Genomic DNA, 22,728 nt, shown 5'->3' on the forward strand with positions numbered 1-22,728 from the left:
GGAAGTTGTTGTCAGGGAGAGTGATTGGCATTGGAATGGGCTGCCCAGGGAGGTGGTGGAGTCTCTGTGCCTGGAGGTGTTGAATCCAAGCCTGGCTGAGGCACTTAGTGCCATGGTCTGGTTGACTGGACAGGGCTGGGTGCTAGGTTGGCCTGGATTAGCTTGGAGGTCTCTTCCAACCTGCTTGATTCTGTGGTAGTACCCTTACTCTGGTTTTATCCTATAGCAATGTCCTGGTAGGGCATAAATCCTGCCAGGCTGGTTTAACCCTGGCTCTCCTCCTTCTGTTGCTGGGTCTGGGAGTGAGTCAGATGAGCAAACAATAAGGTTTTGGCCCCAGCAAAGCCTTGAGGTCTAGGGGGACTTATCACCACTTGTGCCATCGTGGTCAAAGGAGGCAGGAAGCTGTGAATTCATTGGCTGGAACAATGATGCTAGTGCCTATTGGCCAGTTTGATCTTCAAAATGTAGTATTTAAAGAGGGATGATTTAGAAACTCTGCCTTTCTGCACCTGCCTTCAGCCTGGGGCCATCCTGCCTCTCCTCATTTGCAGCTCATTGACAGCAGCCACGTGTATGCAGCTCGCAGCCACCAGCTTAGCAGCATCTCTCTGCCTGGAACATTGTGTATGCTACCCTGGCATCATTACCACGAGTTTGAAAGCGTCTTTGATACAGGAGACTTACTCAGGGACCAAAAGCGTTGTGAGTACATCTGCTGGAGTCAGTGCCAAGATTCCATCAGCATAGTTAGAATGTTTCCTGTTTTCATGTTCCTGTTTTCCAAGTTCTGCTTGTTTAAAGTGTTTAATTCTGTGCAATTGCTTCCTGACGACCAAAAAATCCAAAGGACCTCAGGGAATTTTCCAGGGGGGTTGAGTATTAATAATGAAAATCATATTAATACATAAATTAATATGCATAACGATTATTAATTTCCAACACAACCAAGGTGGGTCTTCAAGAAAAGACTGGATGAGGCACTTAGTGCCATGGTCTAGTTGATTGGATAGGGCTGGGTGCTAGGTTGGACTGGATGAGCTTGGAGGTCTCTTCCAACCTGGTTGATTCTATGATTCTAAGGTGAAAAGCATCTGGTTTGTGACTCTTGGCTTTCCTTCCCCAGCACAGCTGACTGCTTACCAGAAAGGACAGAACTGTTCTGACATGGAATTCCTGCTTCATTCCTTGGCAGCAAAGAGAAATCAGCACTTAGAGCTGTGAGAACCTCCAGGTTGTTTTATCAGGTAGTGTTCATTTCACTCACTCTGAGCCTTGCTGGTGAAGGACAGTGAGGTGTTACTGGCAATGTCTCTTTTGCTGCTCTTCAGAGTAATCCAACAACATTTTCCTTCCAGTCCTGGCAGCTGTTTCTAAACTGCTCCTCCTCTAATCCCTCATCTGGGTACATCTTGACCTAATTTGCCATGAATCCTGCCAGCTATGCCAGTTATGTAAGGAAGGGGAAGATGTGGAATGTGTATGAAAGACTTTGTTATGTGCCAGAGGGCTGTTGTTTGGGTGAACTGCATTCCACAGATGCTGTGTGCTGGCTTAGAATCAGAGAATCAGGCAGGGTTGGAAGGGACCACAAGGAGCAGCCAGTTCCAACCCCCCTGCCATGCCCAGGGACACCCTACCCTAGAGCAGGCTGCACACAGCCTCAGCCAGCCTGGCCTCAAACACCTCCAGCCATGGGGCCTCAACCACCTCCCTGGGCAACCCAGTCCAGCCTCTCACCACTCTCATGCTCAACAACTTTCTCCTCACCTCCAGCCTCAATCTCCCCACCTCCAGCTTTGCTCCATTCCCCCACTCCTGGCACTCCCTCACAGCCTAGAAAGTCCCTCCCCAGCTTTTTGTAGGCCCCTTCAGATCCTGGCAGGCCACAAGAAGGTCACCTGGGAGCCTCCTCTTCTGCAGACTGAAAAGCCCCAACTCCCTCAGTCTGTGCTCACAGCAGAGCTGCTGCAGCCCTCTGAGCATCCTCCTGGCCCTACTCTGGACACACTCCAGCATCTCCACATCCCTCTTGTAATAGGGACTCCAGCACTGGATGCAGTACTCCAGGTGGGGTCTCAGCAGAGTGGAGTAGAGGGGGAGAATCACCTCCCTGGCCCTGCTGGCCACACTTCTGCTGCAGCCCAGGTTCTGCTTTGCTTTCTGGGCTGCAAGTGCACACTGCTGGCTCCTGTTGAGCTTCTCCTCCAGCAGCACCCCCACCTCCCTCTCCTAAGTAATAAAAGTGGGAGAAAACCAGAGCTGTTGCTTAAACCCTCAGTTCTCAGAGTTAGGTAGGTAAGACTACAGAGGAATGCCTCCTTGCACTGAGGTCTCAGCCACAGTCTGTGTCTGGCTGCTAGGCATTTAACCCACAGCTCCCTTGCAGAAGACTGTAGTCATATCCTTCTCCTGCCTTCCAACAAAGCATTCAGCAGCTGAAACTCTCAGCAAGGGGTTATAGAAAGTAGGACTTGGCTCTTATCTTTGAGAGCATTAAAGGAATCTGTTATAATCTTCCAGCTGATTGCTCTGGTCACTCTGCCCTTACCACTGATGTACAGGGCCCTCTGGAGCAAGGCTTGTTTGACCCCTCCTGTTGAAACTGTTCTGTTTGATGACCAGTAAGGATGTGCCTTTCTGGCCTTTTGGTTCAGACACACTGTGGCAAAGAATGTCACCACCAAATGACTGTCAGTTTATTGGCCTACTCTCATCAAGCCAGTTTCTGAAAGGCTGCACTGCTGTTGCCTGCTCTCCCCTGCCACCTCCTCTCTGGCTCACTCTCTTCTCATCTTTATCAGTACTTCTTCCTCAGCAGGATGCACCTTTTCACCCTTTGTTCCTCTTTCTGTCAGCATTGGCTCCATTCCTGCACATTGCCTTAAATTCTCTTGCCTTTCACATAGGATACAGAGACTGAGCTCTAGTTTCATTTTTATTCTGATTTTGGCTGTGCAAACTTAAAGCTATTCAAGAGGAGGAATGGGGAATGCTCCATATTAAACTATGTCATGGAGGTTAGAATACTCCCCAGCAACCACAAGCAGCACTACAGGCTGGGGACAGAGTGGCTGGAGAGCAGCCAGGCAGAGAGGGACCTGGGGGTGCTGGTAGAGAGTAGCTGAAGATGAGGCAGCAGTGCCCAGGTGGCCAAGAGAGCCAATGGCATCCTGGGCTGGCTCAGGAGCAGTGTGGCCAGCAGGACCAGGGAGGTTATTCTGCCCCTGTGCTCAGCACTGCTCAGGCCACCTCTGGAGTGCTGTGTCCAGTTCTGGGCTCTTCAGTTCAAGAGAGATGTTGAGGTGCTGGAAGGTGTTTAGAGAAGGGCAGCAAGGCTGGGGAGGGGCCTGGAGCAGAGCCCTGTGAGGAGAGGCTGAGGGAGCTGGGGGTGTGCAGCCTGCAGAAGAGGAGGCTCAGGGCAGAGCTCATTGCTGTCTACAACTCCCTGAAGGGAGGCTGTAGCCAGGTGGGGTTGGGCTCCTCTGCCAGGCAACCAGCAACAGAAGAAGGGGACAGAGTCTCAAGTTGTGGCAGGGGAGGTCTAGGCTGGATGTTAGGAGGAAGCTGCTGGCAGAGAGAGTGATTGGCATTGGAATGGGCTGCCCAGGGAGGTGCTGGAGTGGCTGTTCCCTGGAGGTGTTGAAGCCAAGCCTGGCTGAGGCACTTAGTGCCATGGTCTGGTTGATTGGCTAGGGCTGGGTGCTAGGTTGGACTGGATGATATTGAAGGTCTCTTCCAACCTGTTTTGATTCTATGAACTTTTGTGGCCTAATTGCAGCAATTGATGAAGCTATTATTAGCCTGTTATTCCTGGGGGGAAAAAAACCCAAACATTGGACACTTGCTGCCTTATTTGGGCTCTTTTTGAGCCTTTATTTATTTTAGAGGTAGCTCTTAGCCATCTCCAAGGTAACAAGGCTTGGGCTACATAGGAACAAGCTAGGGATACAGCTGGTACAAAGCACATGTGAGGAAACATAGTAGTTTCTCCCACCTTTGAAAGGCCTATGGACAAACTTCTGTGGAGCTCTGAATAGCAGCAAGCAGAGCAGCATCCATTGCCAATGTGAGGTGAAGTGTGCTGCCATCATGGCCTAGTAACCCACAGCCTGGAGAGCTGAGAAGCACAGAAAGACAACAGGCTGCTGGAAATAAAAAGCAACAGAGAAGGTAACAACAAACATGGTCTAGTTGATTGGTTAGGGCTGGGTGATAGGTTGGACTGGATGATCTTGGAGGTCTCTTCCAACCTGGTTGATTCTATGATAAGCATGTGGGTAGGCCTCCTACCCTTTCTGTTTCTTGCTGTTGCCTTTCCACTCAACAGCAGAACCTGGCAGCTGATGTGAAACAGCTTGGTTTGAGTATTCATCACTTGAAATTTCAAAGTGGCTGTGGTAATCCTGATGTTTGGTTCCTTTTGTTACTGTATGTTATTAGAGCTAAGGTAAAATGTGCCTGTGAGCTATCATCCTACTGTCCTGACAATCTGACTGCAGGATTGCAGCCACCAAGGTCCTTTCAAAGGACTGGTGTATTTTCTGGCCCCAAACCACAGAATCAGCCAGGTTGGAAGAGACCTCCAAGCTCATACAGTCCAACCTAGCACCCAACCCTAGACAATCAACCAGACCATGGCACTAAGTGCCTCAGCCAGGCTTGGCTTCAGCACCTCCAGGGACAGTGCCTCCAGCACCTCCCTGGGCAGCCCATTCCAATGCCAATCACTCTCTCTGCCAACAACTTCCTAACAACATCCAGCCTAGACCTCCAGCTTCCATAAACACCTCCCTGTATTCATCCAGCAGCACAAAAGCACAGAATTTTGTGCATACTTTGTCCTTCCTGGTAGCATTCACATTATTAAACAAGAAAACTGCCAGCAAGCTCAGTGCTTGGTGTGCATCATGCTGGGTTGGGAAGACCCCTGCGTTTCCCCAGGGCAAACAAATTGTGTCTAGAAGTTGTCTTGGGACACAAGTGTGTCATTAGCAGTGACCTAGTGAAGCATGAAGCAAGCACAACCTAGGGATAAGCTGGTAGAACACCCTTGCCTACCTCAGCTAATTAATTACAGCGAGTGCCTGCCATTTACAACCACCCTTGACTTGATGTTCTGATCATCACCATCCAGCACTGGTCAGGCCACACCTTGAGTGCTGTGTCCAGTTCTGGGCCCCTCAATTCAAGAAAGATGTTGAGGTGCTGGAACATGTGCAGAGAAGGGCAACAAAGCTGGTGAGGGGCTTGGAGCACAAATCCTATGAGGAGAGGTTGAGGGAGCTGGGCCTGTTTAGCCTGGAGAAGAGGAGGCTCAGGGGTGATCTTCTTACTGTCTACAACTACCTGAAGGGACATTGTAGCCAGGTGGGGGGTGGCCTCTTCTCCCAGGCAGCCAGCAATAGAACAAGGGGACACAGTCTCAAGTTGTGCCAGGGTAGGTATAGGCTGGATATTAGGAAGAATTTCTTCACAGAGAGAGTGATTGGCATTGGAATGGGCTGCCCAGGGAGGTGGTGGAGGCACCGTCCCTGGGGGTCTTCAAGAAAAGCCTGGATGAGGCACTTAGTGCCATGGTCTGGTTGATTGGTTAGGGCTGGGTGATAGGTTGGACTGGATGATCTTGGAGGTCTCTTCCAACCTGGTTGATTCTATGATTCTAAGAGTGATCATCAGGCTCTGTGATGGCCTCTCAAAGGAAGCTCTTCCCAAGTACCATGTTCCCAAATCCCCATCTGCTGAAACAAAGTCACTCATTCTGTTAGGTGTTAGCAACTTAAAAGCAGCACTGAATGAACAGCACTCCGTAGTAGCTGGGAAGCAATGAGCACTCGGCACATAAAAGCACTGCTCTCAGCATCCTAGACATCTATGCTTGGAATCACAGAATCAGGCAGGGTTGGAAGAGATCATCTAGTTTCAACCCCCCTGCCATGCCCAGGGACACCCCACCCTAGATTAGGCTGGCCAGCACCTCAAACACCTCCAGCCATGGGGCCCAAACATGGGCAACCCAGTCCAGCCTCTCACCGCTCTCATGCTCAACAACTTCCTCCTCATGGCCAGGCTGAACCTGCCCATCTCCAGCTTTGCTCCATTCCCCCCAGTCCTGTCATTCCCTCACAGCCTAGAAAGTCCCTGCCCAGCATTTTTGTAGCCCACTTCAGATCCTGGAAGGCCACAAGAAGGTCACCTGGGAGCCTCCTCTTCTCCAGACTCAACAGCCCCAACTCTCTCAGTCTGTGCTCACAGCAAAGCTGCTGCAGCCTCTGAGCATCCTCCTGGCCCTTCTCTGGACACACTCCAGCATCTCCACATCCTTCTTGTAATAGGGAGCCCAGAACTGGATGTAGGACTCCAGGTGGGGTCTCAGCAGAGCACAGCAGAGGGGGAGAATCCCCTCCCTGGCCCTGCTGGCCACACTTCTGCTGCTGCAGCCCAGGCTCTGCTTGGCTTTCTGGGCTGCAAGTGCACACTGCTGGCTCCTGCTGAGCTTCTCCTCCAGCAGCACCCCCAAGTCCCTCTCCTGAGGAAGCAAGATACAAACATACAAGTGCACAGTTCCCATTTATTGTACTTAATTAAATAAAAAAGTGTGTATTTCCACATCACACTTCTCTTTTTAAATCTTTTATCTGAAGCAGTCTTAGCAGAAAGGAAATAAAATCCTCCCACCCCACCTTGAAACTTAAACATAGCAGTCTGTGGGCCCTCAAAAAGCTTGTATCATTTTTAACTTCACTGTGGAGTGAAAAGGACCTCAGGATCAGACTCCACTTCCAGTCCACCATGACTAACTTCTTGTTTAACCCTTTGTGATTGTTCACTGTCTGAACAGCAGCCAGAACTCTCTTCTTAGTTGCCAGACCTATATCCTGACAGCAGAAAATCCAAGCTGTGTTCTTGCCCAGTGAACATTGGCACTGCTGGTAAAGTCTGAGCAGAGTGCTCGTGTTTAACGAGGTTGGCCAAGCAGTCCTGCTTTAGCTGCCAGAGCTTCGTTCTGCTGAATGTGATACTCCTGAAATCTCATGGAGATCCTCTGGGTCATTTTTAAGTATTTCTGTAGGCAGTGGTCTGAGCAGGTCATCTAGAAGAAGAGGGAAACAGAAGGTTTTAAGCAGTAATTCAAGCACTTCCCCAAAGAGGACCTGACATACAATCACATACAGTGCCTTTGACACTGTGCCCCACAGCAAACTGCTGGCTAAGCTGTCAGCCCATGGCTTGGATGACAACACTCTGTGCTGGGTTAGGAACTGGCTGGAGGGCCAGACCCAGAGAGTGGTGGTGAATGGTGCCACATCCAGCTGGCAGCTGTCACTAGTGGTGTCCCTCAGGGACCTGTGCTGGGCCCCATCCTCTTTAACATCTTCATAGATGACCTGGATGAGGGCATGGAGTCAGTCATCAGCAAGTTTGCAGATGACACTAAGCTGGGGGCAGATGTGGCTGGGTTGGAGGGCAGAAGGGCTCTGCAGCAGGACCTTGACCACCTGGACAGATGGGCAGAGTCCAAGGGGATGGCTTCAATAGCTCCAAGTGCAGAGTGCTGCACTTTGGCCACAACAACCCCATGCAGAGATACAGGCTGGGGTCAGAGTGGCTGGAGAGCAGCCAGACAGAGAGGGATCTGGGGGTGCTGATTGATACCCACCTGAACATGAGCCAGCAGTGTGCCCAGGTGGCCAAGAGAGCCAGTGGCATCCTGGCCTGCATCAGGAATGGTGTGGTCAGCAGGAGCAGGGAGGTCATTCTGCCCCTGTACTCTGCACTGGTTAGACCACACCTTGAGTGCTGTGTTCAGTTCTGGGCCCCCCAGTTTAGGAGGGACATTGAGATGCTTGAGTGTGTCCAGAGAAGGGCGACGAGGCTGGGGAGAGGCCTTGAGCACAGCCCTACGAGGAGAGGCTGAGGGAGCTGGGATTGGTTAGCCTGGAGAAGAGGAGGCTCAGGGGAGACCTTATTGCTGTCTACAACTACTGAGGGGAGTTTAAGTGTAGAAAGAGAGTTATGGGATTATTTCTGAGCAATTCTAAAGACAACCACTTTGCACAATTAGTAGAGAACCAAAAGTTGCTTTGATTCTGCATTAAGGGACGTGAAAAGCAGAGAGGATGAAAATGAACCAGGCAGAGCTCTGCACGCCACCCACCCTTCTCTCTCCTGGATCTGGCATCAGCTAAAGCAAAACCAGTTAAGCCAGAGTGAAACCTGACTAGGAAACAAACCCTGGAATTACCCCAAGACTCTGCTCCCAGAGGGTGTGGTATTTCAGCTAGGGTGCTTGGGGAAGTTCAGACTTGCAGTGCAGGTATGCTGTGAGAAAGAGGTCAGAAGCTATTGTTGCTGTGTCTCCTTTTTTTTTGGGAGAGGAGGGGTGTTGGTTTTTGTTTTCTTTTGGTTTGCTTTTCTCAAATGTAGACTGTGGAGACTCATGGAAGTATTAATCATAATTCCTGAATAAGAAAGTAGAGCTTTTAATAGGAGCACAGACATTTCCACATCGGATCAGTCAAGTGGTTCATCAAAGAAAAGTGGGACACCCCAGGGCTGCAGGGAAGTGGGTGTCACTCTCTTCTCCATGTAGAATCATAGAATCAACCAGGTTGGAAGAGACCTCCAACATCATCCAGCCCAAACTATCACCCAGCCCTGGCCAATCAACCAGACCATGGCACTAAGTGCCTCAGCCAGGCTTTTCTTGAAGACCCCCAGGGACGGTGCCTCCACCACCTCCCTGGGCAGCCCATTCCAATGGGAAATCACTCTCTCTGTGAAGAACTTCTTCCTAATATCCAGCCTATACCTCCCCTGGCACAACTTGAGACTGTGTCCCCTTGTTCTATTGCTGGTTGCCTGGCAGAAGAGGCCACCCCCCACCTGGCTACAATGCCCCTTCAGGTAGTTGTAGACAGTAATAAGATCACCCCTGAGCCTCCTCTTCTGCAGGCTACACACCCCCAGCTCCCTCAGCCTCTCTTCATAGGATTTGTGCTCCAGACCCCTCACCAGCTTTGTTGCCCTTCTCTGGACATGTTCCAGCACCTCAACATCCTTCTTGAATTGAGGGGCCCAGAAGATAATAAGTGACAGGACAAGAGGAAGGTTTAGGTTGGACATCAAGATAAATATCTTCCCCAAAAGTGTTGTCAAAGCCTGAAAGAGGCTGCCCAAGGAAGTGCTGGAAGGATTTAAAAGACATATAGATGAGGTGGTGAAGGATGTTGTTTAGCAGTGGCTTAGCCATGAGGGCTTAAAAACTGGACCCAATCTTAAAGGTGACTTCCAAACAAAACAGTGCCATGAACCATGGTTTTAAAAGATGTCCTATTAACACTTTGGGTAGCAGAAGAAAGAAGTAGTTGATTGGACAGGGCTGAGTGCTAGGTTGGACTGGATGATCTTGAAGGTCCCTTCCAACCTGGTATATTCTGTGAAGACAGTGACAAAATTCAAGAGGTCCTAGCCCTTAGTTTGTCTGTAAGCTGATGATCCAACACATCAAAACCAATTTGCTTTGGTTGGTTTCCTCTTGTAAGCAAACTGTTAGGATACAAACAAGCATTTCTCATCATCTTTGGACATATTTGGAGAAGCAGAACAAGAGGCAAGACATGTCTTCCACTAACTTACTTCCTTTCATAGAATCATCAATCACCCAGCCCTGGCCAATCAACCAGACCATGGCACTAAGTGCCCCAGCCAGGCTTGGCTTCAACACCTCCAGGGATGGCGACTCCACCACCTCCCTGGGCAGCCCATTCCAATGCCAATCACTCTCTCTGACAACAACTTCCTAACAACATCCAGCATAGATCTCCCCTGACACAGGTTGAAACTGTGTCCCATTGTTCTCTTGCTGCTTGCCTGGGAGAAGAGCCCAACTCCCCCTGGCTACAGCCTCCCTTCAGGGAGCTGCAGGCAGCAATGAGCTCTGCCCTGAGCCTCCTCTGCTGCAGGCTGCACACCCCCAGCTCCCTCAGCCTCTCCTCACAGGGCTGTGCTCCAGGCCCCTCATCAGCTTCATTGCCCTTCTCAGGACACCTTCCAGGTTCTCACTTGGAGACATCCAAATCATCTCTTGTCACTTGCCATACCCCTTGCACTCTACTAAAGTATGCAGCCTGGCTTTTTAGCTGGTTGGAAGATCAAAACTTTCCAAGTTGCTTCTGAATATTGAATGCTCCACAGCAATTCCACCAAAGGGGTATTGAAAGGATTTACCTACCTCTTCTGGCTGAACCTCTCTGCTAGTGAAATCCTTTATGCAATCCAGGAAGCAGTTTTCTGTGAGTTTATTGTACGTTCCAAGAAACTCCTTGAACTAGAAGTGAAAATTGGTCAATGAGTATTATAAAAGTCCTGCATTTCTTTTTCCTTTCACACAGTTGCATGCCTCTCCTGGTGACACTACCATTTAAAGAACAAGACACTGAAAAAAAAACAAACCCAAAACTTGCAGCAGAGATCTCAGAATGAAATGCTGCTAGTGCTCAAATCATAGAATCAGCCAGGCTGGAAGAGACCTCCAAGATCATCCAGTCCAACCTAGCACCCAGCCCTGGCCAAGCAACCAGACCATGGCACTAAGTGCCTCAGCCAGGCTTTGCTTCAACACCTCCAGGCACACAGACTCCACCACCTCCCTGGGCAGCCCATTCCAATGCCAATCACTCTCTCTGACAACAACTTCCTAACAACATCCAGCCCATACCTCCCCCACCAGAACTTGACACTGTGTCCTCTTGTTCTGTTGCTGGTTGCCTGGCAGAAGAGACCTACCCCACCTGGCTACAACCTCCCTTCAGATACTATACTGTGCCTGCCAATGGCCTAATGTTTAAATTTTAGCTGCTACAGAACTAATCTTAACTCAACAACTTTAACTTTTTGTCCTTTCCCATGGCTTATACATTTTACTCTACCTTCCAAAGTAATACAAGATCCCAAAGCCACCACTCATGAATACTGCATCTTACCTGCTTGATCTGATCAGACTCTGATATTTGTCCAGCCATTTTCAATCCCCTCTGATTCTGTCACCTATTCTGGAGACAAAAGCAGAGTTTCACACAAAAAGCACACCTATAGACCATAACATTTGACAGCAAATAGAATTCTGCACATCCTCAAAGTGTATTTAAATGTAACTATTCCAGCAAACTCTTAAGCCATCTGCTTGAAGGAAAGTGATCTACTTGAAATGTGTTCCAGGTATGAAACCTTCTCAGATCCACCTGTTAACTGCTTGCCTTTAAACCCCTTAAGCATTTCAAACAGTTAAGGTGACTTAAAAAAAAAAGAAGATCAAAGGATGGTCTGGTTGATTGGTTAGGGCTGGGTGATAGGTTGGACTGGATGATCTTGGAGGTCTCTTCCAACCTGGTTGATTCTATGATTCTATGATATGATTCTATGTTAGGGGCTGGAAGGGACCCAAGGAGATCATCCAGCCTGACTCCCCTGCCAGAGCAGGACCACACAATCTAGCACAGATCACACAGGCCTTGAAAGGCTCCAGAGAAGAGACTCCACAACCTCTCTGGGCAGCCTGTGCCAGTGCTCTGGGACCCTTACAGGAAAGAAGCTCTCCCTTGTGTTGAGCTGGAACCTCCTGTGCTGCAGCATACACCCATTGCTGCTTGTCCTATCCCAGGGAGCAGTGAGCAGAGCCTGTCCCCCCCCTCCTGACCCCCAGCCCTCAGATGTTTATAAACAGTGATTAAATCCCCTCTCAGTCTTCTCCAGACTAAGCAGCCCCAGGTCCCTCAGCTTCTCCTCATCAGCCATGCCCTCCAGTCCCCTCATCATCCTTGTAGCTCTCTACTGGACCCTCTCCAGCAGATCCCTGTCCCTCTTCAAATGGGCACCCCAAAACTGAAGGCAGTATTCAAGATGAGGTCTCACCAGGGTAGAGTGAGGACAGGTTAATTTATAAATGCTTACAAAGTAAAAATAGGGGGAGAAGGAAGCAATCGCATTCTCTAACCTTATAGATTTGGTGACTTTAGAGGTCATCTGTAACAACACTAAGGAGAAAAGGCCAGTATAAGATGGTAGCCACTCTGAATAGATGCAGCATAAGCCAGGTGGCATGAGAGCAAACAATGTTTGGTTTCTGTACAGCAACATTCTCACCAAACACTTCAAACAGAGCAAATGTTCTGATCATTGAATAGAGTCATAGAATCATAGAATCAAGCAGGTTGGAAGAGACCTCCAAGATCATCCAGTCCAACCTATCCCTCAGCCCTAGCCAGTCAACCAGACCATGGTACTTGGTCTAGTTGCTTGCAGACAATTGTCTGTTGCTTGCAGACAATTTAAGTCACAGCATAGTGACTTAAATGCAAAAAAAAAGCCCAGAACAGACTAAATGAGAAGAGCCTTACAGGAAGTGAAAGAGACAAAGCAAAATGGAAGACTGTACAGCCATGAATCCATGAATTGAAGCAAGCATCTGCAAGTAAGACTCAGATTCCTAATCCAGCATGGAAAACAACTGAAGGCTTGAAAGCATCCCTGCAGGTTTCCTAGAATACTGAGAGTCACTCTTCCTTTCCCCTTAATTCACATCTTGTCACAGTATCAGAGTATCATCAGGGTTGGAAGAGACCTCACAGACCATCAAGTCCAACCCTTTACCACAGAGCTCAAGGCCAGACCATGGCACCAAGTGCCACGTCCAATCCTGCCTTGAACAGCTCCAGGGACGGCGACTCCACCACCTCCCCGGGCAGCCCATTCCAGTGTCCAATGACTCTCTCAGTGAAGAACTTTCTCCTCACCTCCAGCCTAAATCTCCCCTGGTGCAGCCTGAGGCTGTGTCCTCTTGTTCTGGTGCTGGCCACCTGAGAGAAGAGAGCAACCTCCTCCTGGCCACAACCTCCCCTCAGGTAGTTGTAGACAGCAATGAGGTCTGCCCTGAGCCTCCTCTTCTCCAGGCTAACCAATCCCAGCTCCCTCAGCCTCTCCTCGTAGGGCTGTGCTCAAGGCCTCTCCCCAGCCTCGTTGCCCTTCTCTGGACACGCTCAAGCATCTCAATGTCCCTCCTAAACTGGGGGGCCCAGAACTGAACACAGCACTCAAGGTGAGGTCTAACCAGTGCAGAGTACAGGGGCAGAATGACCTCCCTGCTCCTGCTGGCCACACCATTCCTGATGCAGGCCAGGATGCCACTGGCTCTCTTGGCCACCTGGGCACACTGCTGGCTCATGTTCAGGCAGGTATCAATCAGCACCCCCAGATCCCTCTCTGTCTGGCTGCTCTCCAGCCACTCTGACCCCAGCCTGTATCTCTGCATGGGGTTGCTGTGGCCAAAGTGCAGCACCCTGCACTTGGAGCTATTGAACCCCATCCCCTTGGACTCTGCCCATCTGTCCAGGCAGTCAAGGTCCCACTGCAGAGCCCTTCTGCCCTCCAACCCAGCCACATCTGCCCCCAGCTTAGTGTCATCTGCAAACTTGCTGATGACTGACTCCATGCCCTCATCCAGATCATCAATGAAGATGTTAAAGAGGATGGGGCCCAGCACAGATCCCTGAGGGACACCACTAGTGTGTTATGTAAGACCTGTCACTGATGACAACACAAGCTAATGTTGCACATGGATGAGAAGAAGATCCTTCAGTTTAATTTACATCAACTCGTGGAAGAAAAATTAGCACTGAACTGTAATCACTTTGGAAAGAAGTTCATTTGGCCCTTTAGCAAGGGCCACTCACAATTCATCTTGCTGAATTTTGGGCAAGATGTTCACATTTTAGAATGCTTAAACAATTCCAGTCAGCAGTGGGAAGGGGGAGAGAAAGAGAGCAAGCCTTCTGAACACAAACCAAAAAATCATTAGAAGTTATTTCCACAAGAGAAAGAAAACTAAAGCAGCTAAAAACAGCACTGTGAAGCTCTAACAGGCAGGCACTCACGCTACAGCAGAAGTGATTGTAACATTAGGGCCAGGAGGATGCTCAGAGGCTGCAGCAGCTCTGCTGTGAGCACAGACTGAAAGAGTTGGTGCTGTGCAGGCTGGAGCAGAGAAGGCTCCCAGGTGACCTTCTTGTGGCCTGCCAGGATCTGAAGGAGACCTCCAAAAAAGCTGGGGAGGGACTTTTTAGACTGTCAGGGAGTGACAGGACTGGGAGGAATGGAGCAAAGCTGGAGGTGGGGAGATTGAGACTGGAGGTGAGGAGGAAGTTCCTGAGCATGAGAGTGGTGAGAGGCTGGACTGGGTTGCCCAGGGAGGTGGTTGAGGCCCCATGGCTGGAGGTGTTTGAGGCCAGGCTGGCTGAGGCTGTGTGCAGCCTGCTCTAGGGTAGGGTGTCCCTGGGCATGGCAGGGGGGTTGGAACTGGCTGCTCCTTGTGGTCCCTTCCAACTCTGACTGATTCTCTAACATCTGCCTCTTAACATTACACTTTATCACCTCACAGGAAGGCAGTTCAAGGATTGGAGACAAAGAGCACATATGACTACTAGACTTAAGATGCCTACCCCCAGGACCAAGAATTCCTCATGGGCATGTAAGTCACACAGTTTGCTCTTAAGGAGACCTTACAAGCTATGGTTGCTCTGAATAAATTGTTACTCAGTTAAGGCACAGCTCTGGCTTGTTTTGAGATGTGGATGTCAGTCTCAGCTGGGACAGCATGTAGTGAGTGCAAGTGGATGGCAACTCCACTCTCGTTTTCAGCCTGCTAGAAGAAAAAAGTCAGTGACAGTTCTCTAAAGTCATAGAATCATAGAATCAACCAGGTTGGAAGAGACCTCCAACATCATCCAGTCCAACCTAGCACCCAGCCCTGGCCAATCAACCAGACCATGGCACTAAGTGCCTCAGCCAGGCTTGGCTTCAACACCTCCAGCAACGGTGCCTCCACCACCTCCCTGGGCAGCCCATTCCAATGCCAATCACTCTCTCTGACAACAACTTCCTCCTAGCATCCAGCCTAGACCTCCCCTGGCACAACTTGAGACTGTGTCCCCTTGTTCTGTTGCTGCTTGCCTGGGAGAAGACACCAACCCCCACCTGGCTACAGCCTCCCTTCAGGTCAGATTAAGTGGGTTATCAAATAGGGAGATAGAAACCACAGAGAACAGGAAAATACTGCAGTCCTTTAGCAAGCAACAGAATGAAAAACTCCAACTGTCAGTGGCACTCAGTGCCATTTTCTCACACCCAGTATTGCTTCATTATGCTTGTTTATAACCAGCTTGAGCTTTTGTTCCCCTGTGATTAAGTTTGGCAAGTTTAAAATTACAGACTTCCCCAACTGCACTTCCACAAAGCTTTTACACTTGCACTTGGAAAACAGCTCTGCTTTGCATCAGCACAATGGCACTATCTGATTTGAACCGCCTGAAGCACTCGTCTCTCTACAGGTATTTTAGCTCTTCCACACAGCAGGCAGTGAAACTGTACAGCTCCACTGCGCCCCTTCAGTAGCTACAAACTGCAGGCAGTTGCCTTAACGCCTAAGAATGTGCTACCTCAACCAGAAATATGCCTATCTGGTTATTCATAGAGGCTGTTCAATGTGTCCTTTTCATGTTCTTAGAATCAACCAAGTTGGAACAGAGCTCCAAGCTCATCCAGTCCAACCTAGCACCCAGCCCTGGCCAATCAACCAGACCATGGCACTAAGTGCCCCAGCCAGACTTGGCTTCAACACCTCCAGGCACACAGACTCCACCACCTCCCTGGGCAGCCCATTCCAATGCCAATCACTCTCTCTGACAACAACTTCCTAACAACATCCAGCCTAGACCTACCCCAACACAGCTTGAGACTGTGTCCCCTTGTTCTATTGCTGCTTGCCTGGCAGCAGAGCCCAACCCCACCTGGCTACAGCCTCCCTGCAGGCAGCTGCAGACAGCAATGAGCTCTGCCCTGAGCCTCCTCTTCTCCAGGCTGCACACCCCCAGCTCCCTCAGCCTCTCCTCACAGGGCTGTGCTCCAGGCCCCTCACCAGCTTTGTTGCCCTTCTCTGGACACCTTCCAGCACCTCAACATCTCTCTTGAATTGAGGAGCCCAGAACTGGACACAGCACTCAAGGTGTGGCCTGAGCAGTGCTGAGCACAGGGGCAGAAGAACCTCCCTTGTCCTGCTGGCCACACTGCTCCTGATCCAGCCCAGGATGCCATTGGCTCTGCTGCCCACCTGGGCACACTGCTGGCTCATCTGCAGCTACTACCTACCAGCACCCCCAGGTCCCTCTCTGCCTGGCTGCTCTCAGCCACTCTGTTCCCAGCCTGTAGCACTGCTTGTGGTTGTTTGTCCCTTTCCCTCCACTCTGTAGACAGGAGTTGAAATGAGTGACAAGAGAACCTATTACGAGGCCTGGCACCTCAACTAACACACCAGAGCTTCTTACACAGCTGCTCAAACAGCTCCAGCCCACTTCAGGTTTAAGTCTCTGCATCTTGGTTTTACTTCCTTCTGGGATAATCTGAGATTTCAACACTGCACTTTTAAACATGTCACACTGAAGGAAGCAAAATAAACCTCTGCAACAAGGGCCACATGTCTGGATGTCCTGGTTCACCAGGAAAGCAGTGACAGCTGGAAAGTCTCCCTTCTTGAAGGGGTCTGGAGTTCTTCCAGATGTTTTGGTGTTCTAAAGAGATGTTCTCTTGAGATAAGCCTCTCTGAGCAAAATTGTAGTTAAGAATAACCTCTTCCACTCTGTTTACAAAGACAGTGAAAGTTTTAGCCTCCAACAGTTGGACTTAATTATGTTAAATGTCTTTTCCAAGCTAAATAGTTCTGTGATTCTACACAAACCTATTCTCTCTGCAACATGCATGTCAGCTCCCAGCCCTGCTTTTAGGATCTGGAAAGAGTCTCCAGTATTTCCTGCTGCTGTGGCTGCCACTCCCATTGCCATGGAAACATGAAAGCACTACAGAGTGACAGCTTCTTCAAGAGATTAAGTAAAAGCAGTGATTAGGTTAAAGATTCCTAGATACCCAGAGTTAATCATCTGTCTGTTGGCAGGGCAGGAGGAACAGGAACCAGAACACAGAGGTCAGAACTCTTTTACTACTTCTCATCTGCAGGAGTACAGCTTCCTCAGCTGGATCTCCAGACCTTTAGAAGCAGAGGCTCATGAATGTAACTGAAGCACTACTAACTGGATCAGAACGTTTTGATGTCCTCCAGAGCTGCACACAGGACTGCAGGTGGGGTCTGAGGAGAGCAGAGCCAAGGGGCAGAATCCCCTCCCTTGCCCTGTGCCCACACTGCTCTTGCTGCAGCCCAGCACAGGGTTGCTGTCTGGGCTGCACTCACACTGCAGGCTCCTGTTGAATTTTTCATCACTCCAGACCCTCAGGTCCTTTTCCTCAGGGCTGCTCTCAGCCATTCCCCACCCAGGCTGGAGCTGTGCTTGGGATTGTGCCCACCCAAGTGCAGGACCTTACACTTGGCCTTGTTGTATGTCGTGAGGTTGGCCTGGACACACTTTTGCAGCCTGTCCAGGTCTCTCTGGATGGATCCCTGCCCTTCTGTGGTAGAACTTGATTCACATCAAATAAAAAAAAAACAAACCACACTGATTTAAAGACCTCTTGAGCTCTTTTACCAAATCTATCAAACTCCCAAGTGCCTACGAAACCAGGAATAGAAAATCAAGGCAAGAGACAATGGAACACTGAGCTCCCAGTGCTGTGAACCTGAGCAACCAACTGTTGGCATTGCACCAGTCCAGAAAGGCAGTGCTGACAGCCCTGCCATGTCCCTCCCTGCCAAAGAGAGTCATTTCCCATTGGAATGGGCTGCCCAGGGAGGTGGTGGAGGCACCATCCCTGGAGGTGTTCAAGAAGAGACTGGATGAGGCACTTAGTGCCATGGTCTGGTTGACTGGATAGGGCTGGGGGAATAGGTTGGACTGGATGATGTTGGAGGTCTCTTCCAACCTGGTTGATTCTATGATAGGCAGAACCCATTTCTCCCCCACACTCAGAGTGGGTTCAGACACTTCCCTCCAGACTGTATTTGCAGTGTAGTTACACACTACAGTTTTCTTCTTGCTCCACACCCCACAGTCAGCCTTCAGAGGCACAAGGTGAGAGAAGAAAGGGACTGGCCAGAGAGTGGCTGCACAGAAAGATGTGCTTTATCTAGTGGAAGGTGTCCCTGGCTGTGCCAGGGAGGTCAGAACTAGATGTCCTTTAAAGGTCCTTCCAGCCCAAACCATTCTATATGATCCTACCTCATGGCTGTGGGCTAGACCATGCTCTGAAGAGAAAGAGGTCAAGAGTAGAAGAGGTGCCTTAACACTACAGGTGGGTTATAGTAAGTTGGAAATTAGACATCCCAAGAGCCTCTCTGAACAGACTGAACACAGGCAATGAGGTCTGTCCTGTGAGGAAACACATCTTTCCAGAAGTGGTCCCCCATGCAGAATCATGAGATGGTTTGGGTTGGAAGGGGCCTTTGAAGGTCATGCAATCCAACCCCTTTGCAGTAGAATCATAGAATCAACCAGGTTGGAAGAGACCTCCAACATCATCCAGTCCAACCTATCTCCCAGCCCTATCCAGTCCACCAGACCATGGCACCAAGTGCCTCATCCAATCTCTTCTTGAAGACCTCCAGGGATGGTTGCTTAGAGCCTGGGACAACCTGACCTGGAATGTTTCCAGGGATGGGACATCTCCCACCCCTCCCAGCAACCTGGGCCAGTATTTCACCATCTGCAGTATAAGAAGCTTCTTCCTTGTGCCTAGTCTAAATCTCCCCTCTTGTACTTTGAAACCATCACCCTTTGTCATGTCAGAGCAGGCCCTGCTATGAAGTCTGCCTGTGGCTTTCTTACAGGCCCCCTTTATCATCGAATCATAGAATCAACCAGGTTGGAAGAGACCTCCAAGATCATCCAGGCCAACCTAGCACCCAGCCCTAGCCAATCAACCAGACCATGGCACTAAGTGCCCCAGCCAGGCTTGGCTTCAACACCTCCAGCCACAGAGACTCCACCACCTCCCTGGGCAGCCCATTCCAATGCCAATCACTCTCTCTGACAACAACTTCCTAACAACATCCCTGAAGCCTTCTCTTCTTTAGGCTGAGCCACCCAAGCTCTCTCAGCCCATCCTCACCGTGGAGGGCTCCCAGTCCTCCTATCGTTGTTATGGCCTCCTTTGTTCTCACTCCAACAGGTCTCTCCTGTGCTGAGGACTCCTGAACTGGACCCAGAACTGCAGCTGAGGCCTCATCAGAGCGAAAGGGCAAATTCCCTCCCCCTGCCTGCTGGCCATGCTGCTGTGGATGTAGCCCACGACGGTGTTGGCCTTGCTGCCTGAGCACACATTGTCAGCCCACGCCCAGCAAAGTAACCTGAGTTAGACTGGGCTGCTACCTGCGACCCAGCGAGAGCAAAGCCTGAGCCGGCGAGAAAGCAACTGCCGCACGACCGAGGGATGCTTCGGTTTGTTTTACTGCATCCTTCAGGTCTTGCTTTCAAGGGCACCTTGAGCTCCTTCACCTCAGGAGACCCTCGCCCAGCCCAGCCCCAGCCCGCCCCAGCAGCGCTCGCCTGTGCGGGTACAGAGTGCTGTGCAGCCCGCGGCACGGAAGGACTGGGAAGCCAAGGGGAAAGCCTCCAGCAGAGAGGTTTTAGCTCGCCCACGGCACCTTCCTCATCCCGCCCTCCCCACCCCTCCCGGCAATGGCCGCACCTGGCGGCTGCTCCTGGCTTGCCACCCTCCGGTGCTATCCCCCAAGCCGCCGCTGGGCCAGGCCGCGCTGCCCGCTCCCGGCTGCCCGCTCCCGGCTGCCCGCTCCCGGCTGCCCGATCTCGCTGCCCGGTCCCCGATGCCCGATCCCGGCTGCCCGATCCCCGCTGCCCGATCTCGCTGCCCGGTCCCGGCTGCCTGATCTCCGCTGCCAGGTCCCGGCTGCCCGGTCTCCGCTGCCCGGTCCCGGCTGCACGATCTCGCTGCCCGATCTCGCTGCCCGGTCTCCACTGCCCGATCCCCGCTGCCCGATCTCGCTGCCCGGTCTCCACTGCCCGATCCCCGCTGCCCGATCCCCGCTGCCCGGTCTCGCTGCCCGATCTCGCTGCCCGGTCTCGCTGCCCGATCTCGCTGCCCGGTCCCCGCTGCCCGATCTCGCTGCCTGGTCTCGCTGCCCGATCTCGCTGCCCGGTCCCCGCTGCCCGATCTCGCTGCCTGGTCTCGCTGCCCGATCTCGCTGCCCGGTGCCGGCGGCGGCGCCCAGGCACTCACCCACACCGCCACGGGCCCGGACCGCGCGGGAAACGCCGAGGGGAGCAAAGGAGAGCAGAGCAGGCCCGGGCGCAGCGGGCCCCGCGGCCCCGCCGATTCGCCACGAAGCGAATCTGCCAGCGCGGACTTAGCGACGGCTTTACTCTGTTCGCCGCTGCGCAGCGCTCTTATTCGACCCTTGCGCTGCCCTGCCGGGAGCGGGGAAGGCGGTTCCGGGCGCAGGTTTCCTTCCGGACGCTTTTGAGCAGCGGACCTGGGCGCAGGCGCTTGAGGCGCGCAGGCAGGCGCCGTTGTCATGGCAGTGCGCGCTGCCGGTACGGGCGGCGGGGAGGGGGGGACCGGCAGCAGGCAGGGAGGGGCACCGGCGGCGGGGAGGGAGGGACCGGCAGCAGGCAGTGAGGGGCACCGGCGGCAGGGAGGGAGGGACCGGCAGCAGGCAGTGAGGGGCACCGGCGGCAGGGAGGGAGGGACCGGCAGCAGGCAGTGAGGGGCACCGGCAGCAGGCAGTGAGGGGCACCGGCGGCGGGGAGGGAGTGGGGACCGGCAGCAGGCAGTGAGGGGCACCGGCGGCGGGGAGGGAGTGGGGACCGGCAGCAGGCAGTGAGGGGCACCGGCGGCGGGGAGGGGGGAACCGGCAGCAGGCAGTGAGGGAGACCGACGGCAGGGATGGGGGGCCGGCGGCAGAGAAGGACATTCTCTCTCCCCGTCGTGCCGCCGGGGAGCGCAGGTGTGCCCGGGCCGCGGCGGGGAAGCGTTTCCTGGAACCTGCAGGCCGCGTTCCCGGCGCAAGGGCGGCCTGCGGGGGAGCCGCTGCAGTAGTGCCCTCCCCTCGGGGCAGGCCTCTTCCTTAGGGTGCTGCTGTTGGACTCTTTTCTAGAGCTGCACGATGCGATCCAAATGGAATTGGAAAGCAGCTCCAGCCTCAGCCAGGACTCCGTGGCCAGCCTCACGGCGGGCGATGTGCTCATTCGCTCCACTGGTGTGCACAGGGAGAAGCCCATCGAAGCTGTGGCAGCTGCCGGTGGCCGTGTGACAAAGGTGCCGGTCGCTGTCAAGAAGCTGCGGGAGGTTTCTCCCTGCCAGGCAGCGGATGCGGCTTCGACTGGAAGAAGAACACCCTGTGTGCCTCCTGCCTTGTCAGCAAGCAGGACTCCGTGCAGGGAGGTAGCCCCTGACACCCTCCGCAGCGCCTCTTCAGGTGCGTGGTTCTCTGGGAGGGTCCAGCTTTGCCTTGCGGTGCCGACGCTGTGTGGTGTTTGCAGTCCTGTGCTAGGGTAATAACGAACAACCTTTTGTGTTCTAAACCTCTTTGTGTTCGGTCAGCAGTGGTGTGACCAGCAGGAGTAGGGAGGGGATCATGTCCCTCTGCTCAGCACTCCTGAGACCACACCTGGAGGACTGTGCCCAGATTTGGTCACCACAGTACAGGAGGGACACTGAGGTGCTGGAGCAGGGGCAGAGAAGGGCAGTGAGGCTGGGGAGAGGTCTGGCAAACATGGCCTGTGAGGAGCAGCTGAGGGAGCTGGGGGTGTTTAGTCTGGAGAAGAGGAGGCTGAGAGGGGACCTTATTGCCCTCTACAGGTACCTAAAAGGAGGTTGTAGTGAGGCTGGAGCTGGTCTCTTCTCCCCAGTTACTAATGATAGGAGAAGAGGAAATGGCCTCAAGTTGCATCAGGGAAGGTTTAGGTTGGGTGTTGGGAGGAAGTTCTTTCCTGAGCAGGTGGTCAGGCACTGGCACAGGCTGCCCAGGGAGGTGGTGGAGTCACCATCCCTGGAGGTGTTTTAGAGGAGAGTGGATGTGGTGCTTGAGGCTATGGTGTAGTGATGAAGGCTGCTGGGATGAAGGTTGGACTGGCTGATCCTGGTGCTCCTTTCCAACCACAGCAATTCACAGTCATCAGATGTTGTGCTGAGGGCTTTGGTTTAGACAAGGACTTGTCAGTGTGAAACTAAGGATTGGACTCGATGAGCTTGAAGGGCTCTTCCAATCTAAGAAATTCTGTGTTCTGGTGCTGCAAATGCCAGCACTATTTCAGAAGTTGTGTTTGTTTGTTTTCCCAGACTGTTTTGCACATGAAAAGCAGCTTGGTGCAGGAAGAGGTGGTCAGTCATAGCTCCCTTAACAGAACTCCATAACTGACCCCATATTGCTGGTCCTTCACTGTTAGGCAATTTACTTCTGTCAGAAAAGTCATTAATCCCATCATGACATTTCACAAATATACTAAGCAAAAAGGGTTTAGGCAGCATTGGATACTGGAGACAGTGCAAGCACACAGGGACCTAAACAAGAAAGTTAAGAAGATTGTTTTTTCCAGTGTGTCACAGTTTTTGATGCAGTTTGTGGCTCATCTCTTTAGAAACAATATCTATCTGTGCAGTGTTATGCCCAAAATAGAGTCAGAAAGCAAATCTGTGGAGAATTATAGAAACAATGTTGAAGTTTGTGATGATGCAACAAAGAAGGCCAAAGCTCTCTTGGAACTAAACCTGGCT

General features: G+C 51.9%; 2 protein-coding genes and 1 long non-coding RNA gene across 12 annotated transcripts in view; 2 read left to right on the plus strand and 1 right to left on the minus strand.

Moving 5' to 3' along the window:
- The first annotated feature begins 432 nt into the window (after nt 1-432).
- Nucleotides 433-17,546, plus strand: LOC135179930 (uncharacterized). Its single transcript, XR_010304204.1, has 4 exons — nt 433-705; nt 1,127-1,247; nt 14,435-14,524; nt 17,062-17,546. It is a non-coding gene; the product is annotated as an uncharacterized LOC135179930 (long non-coding RNA).
- TIMM9 (translocase of inner mitochondrial membrane 9) lies at nt 6,552-20,321 on the minus strand. 3 transcript variants are annotated; one of them, XM_064151852.1, is made up of 4 exons: nt 20,233-20,321; nt 10,986-11,054; nt 10,235-10,330; nt 6,552-7,093 (listed from the first exon to the last, which is right to left on the minus strand). In XM_064151852.1, the coding sequence occupies exons 2-4, from the start codon at nt 11,022-11,024 to the stop codon at nt 6,959-6,961; spliced, it is 270 nt and encodes an 89-aa protein (XP_064007922.1). In that variant the 5' UTR covers nt 11,025-11,054; nt 20,233-20,321; the 3' UTR covers nt 6,552-6,958. The 3 variants fall into 3 exon arrangements, with proteins under 3 accessions (XP_064007922.1, XP_064008064.1, XP_064007981.1); XM_064151994.1 differs by lacking the exon at nt 20,233-20,321 and adding an exon at nt 19,365-19,603; XM_064151911.1 differs by lacking the exon at nt 20,233-20,321 and adding an exon at nt 19,105-19,318.
- Nucleotides 20,322-20,437: 116 nt separating this feature from the next.
- KIAA0586 (KIAA0586 ortholog) overlaps nt 20,438-22,728 on the plus strand; it is a 122,113-nt gene continuing 119,822 nt past the window's right edge. For all 8 annotated transcript variants that reach the window (XM_064151007.1, XM_064151267.1, XM_064151178.1 and 5 more), the window contains exons 1-2: nt 20,438-20,546; nt 21,110-21,430. In XM_064151007.1, coding sequence (XP_064007077.1) covers nt 20,528-20,546; nt 21,110-21,430 — 340 coding nt within the window. In that variant the 5' untranslated portion in view covers nt 20,438-20,527. The remainder of the gene's footprint in view (nt 20,547-21,109; nt 21,431-22,728) is intronic.

The sequence above is a fragment of the Pogoniulus pusillus genome, chromosome 1, assembly GCF_015220805.1.
Source record: "Pogoniulus pusillus isolate bPogPus1 chromosome 1, bPogPus1.pri, whole genome shotgun sequence".
Taxonomy (NCBI): domain Eukaryota; kingdom Metazoa; phylum Chordata; class Aves; order Piciformes; family Lybiidae; genus Pogoniulus; species Pogoniulus pusillus.

Bases quoted from the DNA above. Each gene is read 5' to 3' on its own strand.
- TIMM9 (XM_064151852.1), bottom strand. From the start codon at position 11,024: ATGGCTGGACAAATATCAGAGTCTGATCAGATCAAGCAG. The intron at 10,331-10,985 runs GTAAGATGCAGT...TTTCACTTCTAG, and splicing joins AGTCTGATCAGATCAAGCAG to TTCAAGGAGTTTCTTGGAAC. The intron at 7,094-10,234 runs GTAGGTAAATCC...CTCTTCTTCTAG, and splicing joins GAGAGGTTCAGCCAGAAGAG to ATGACCTGCTCAGACCACTG.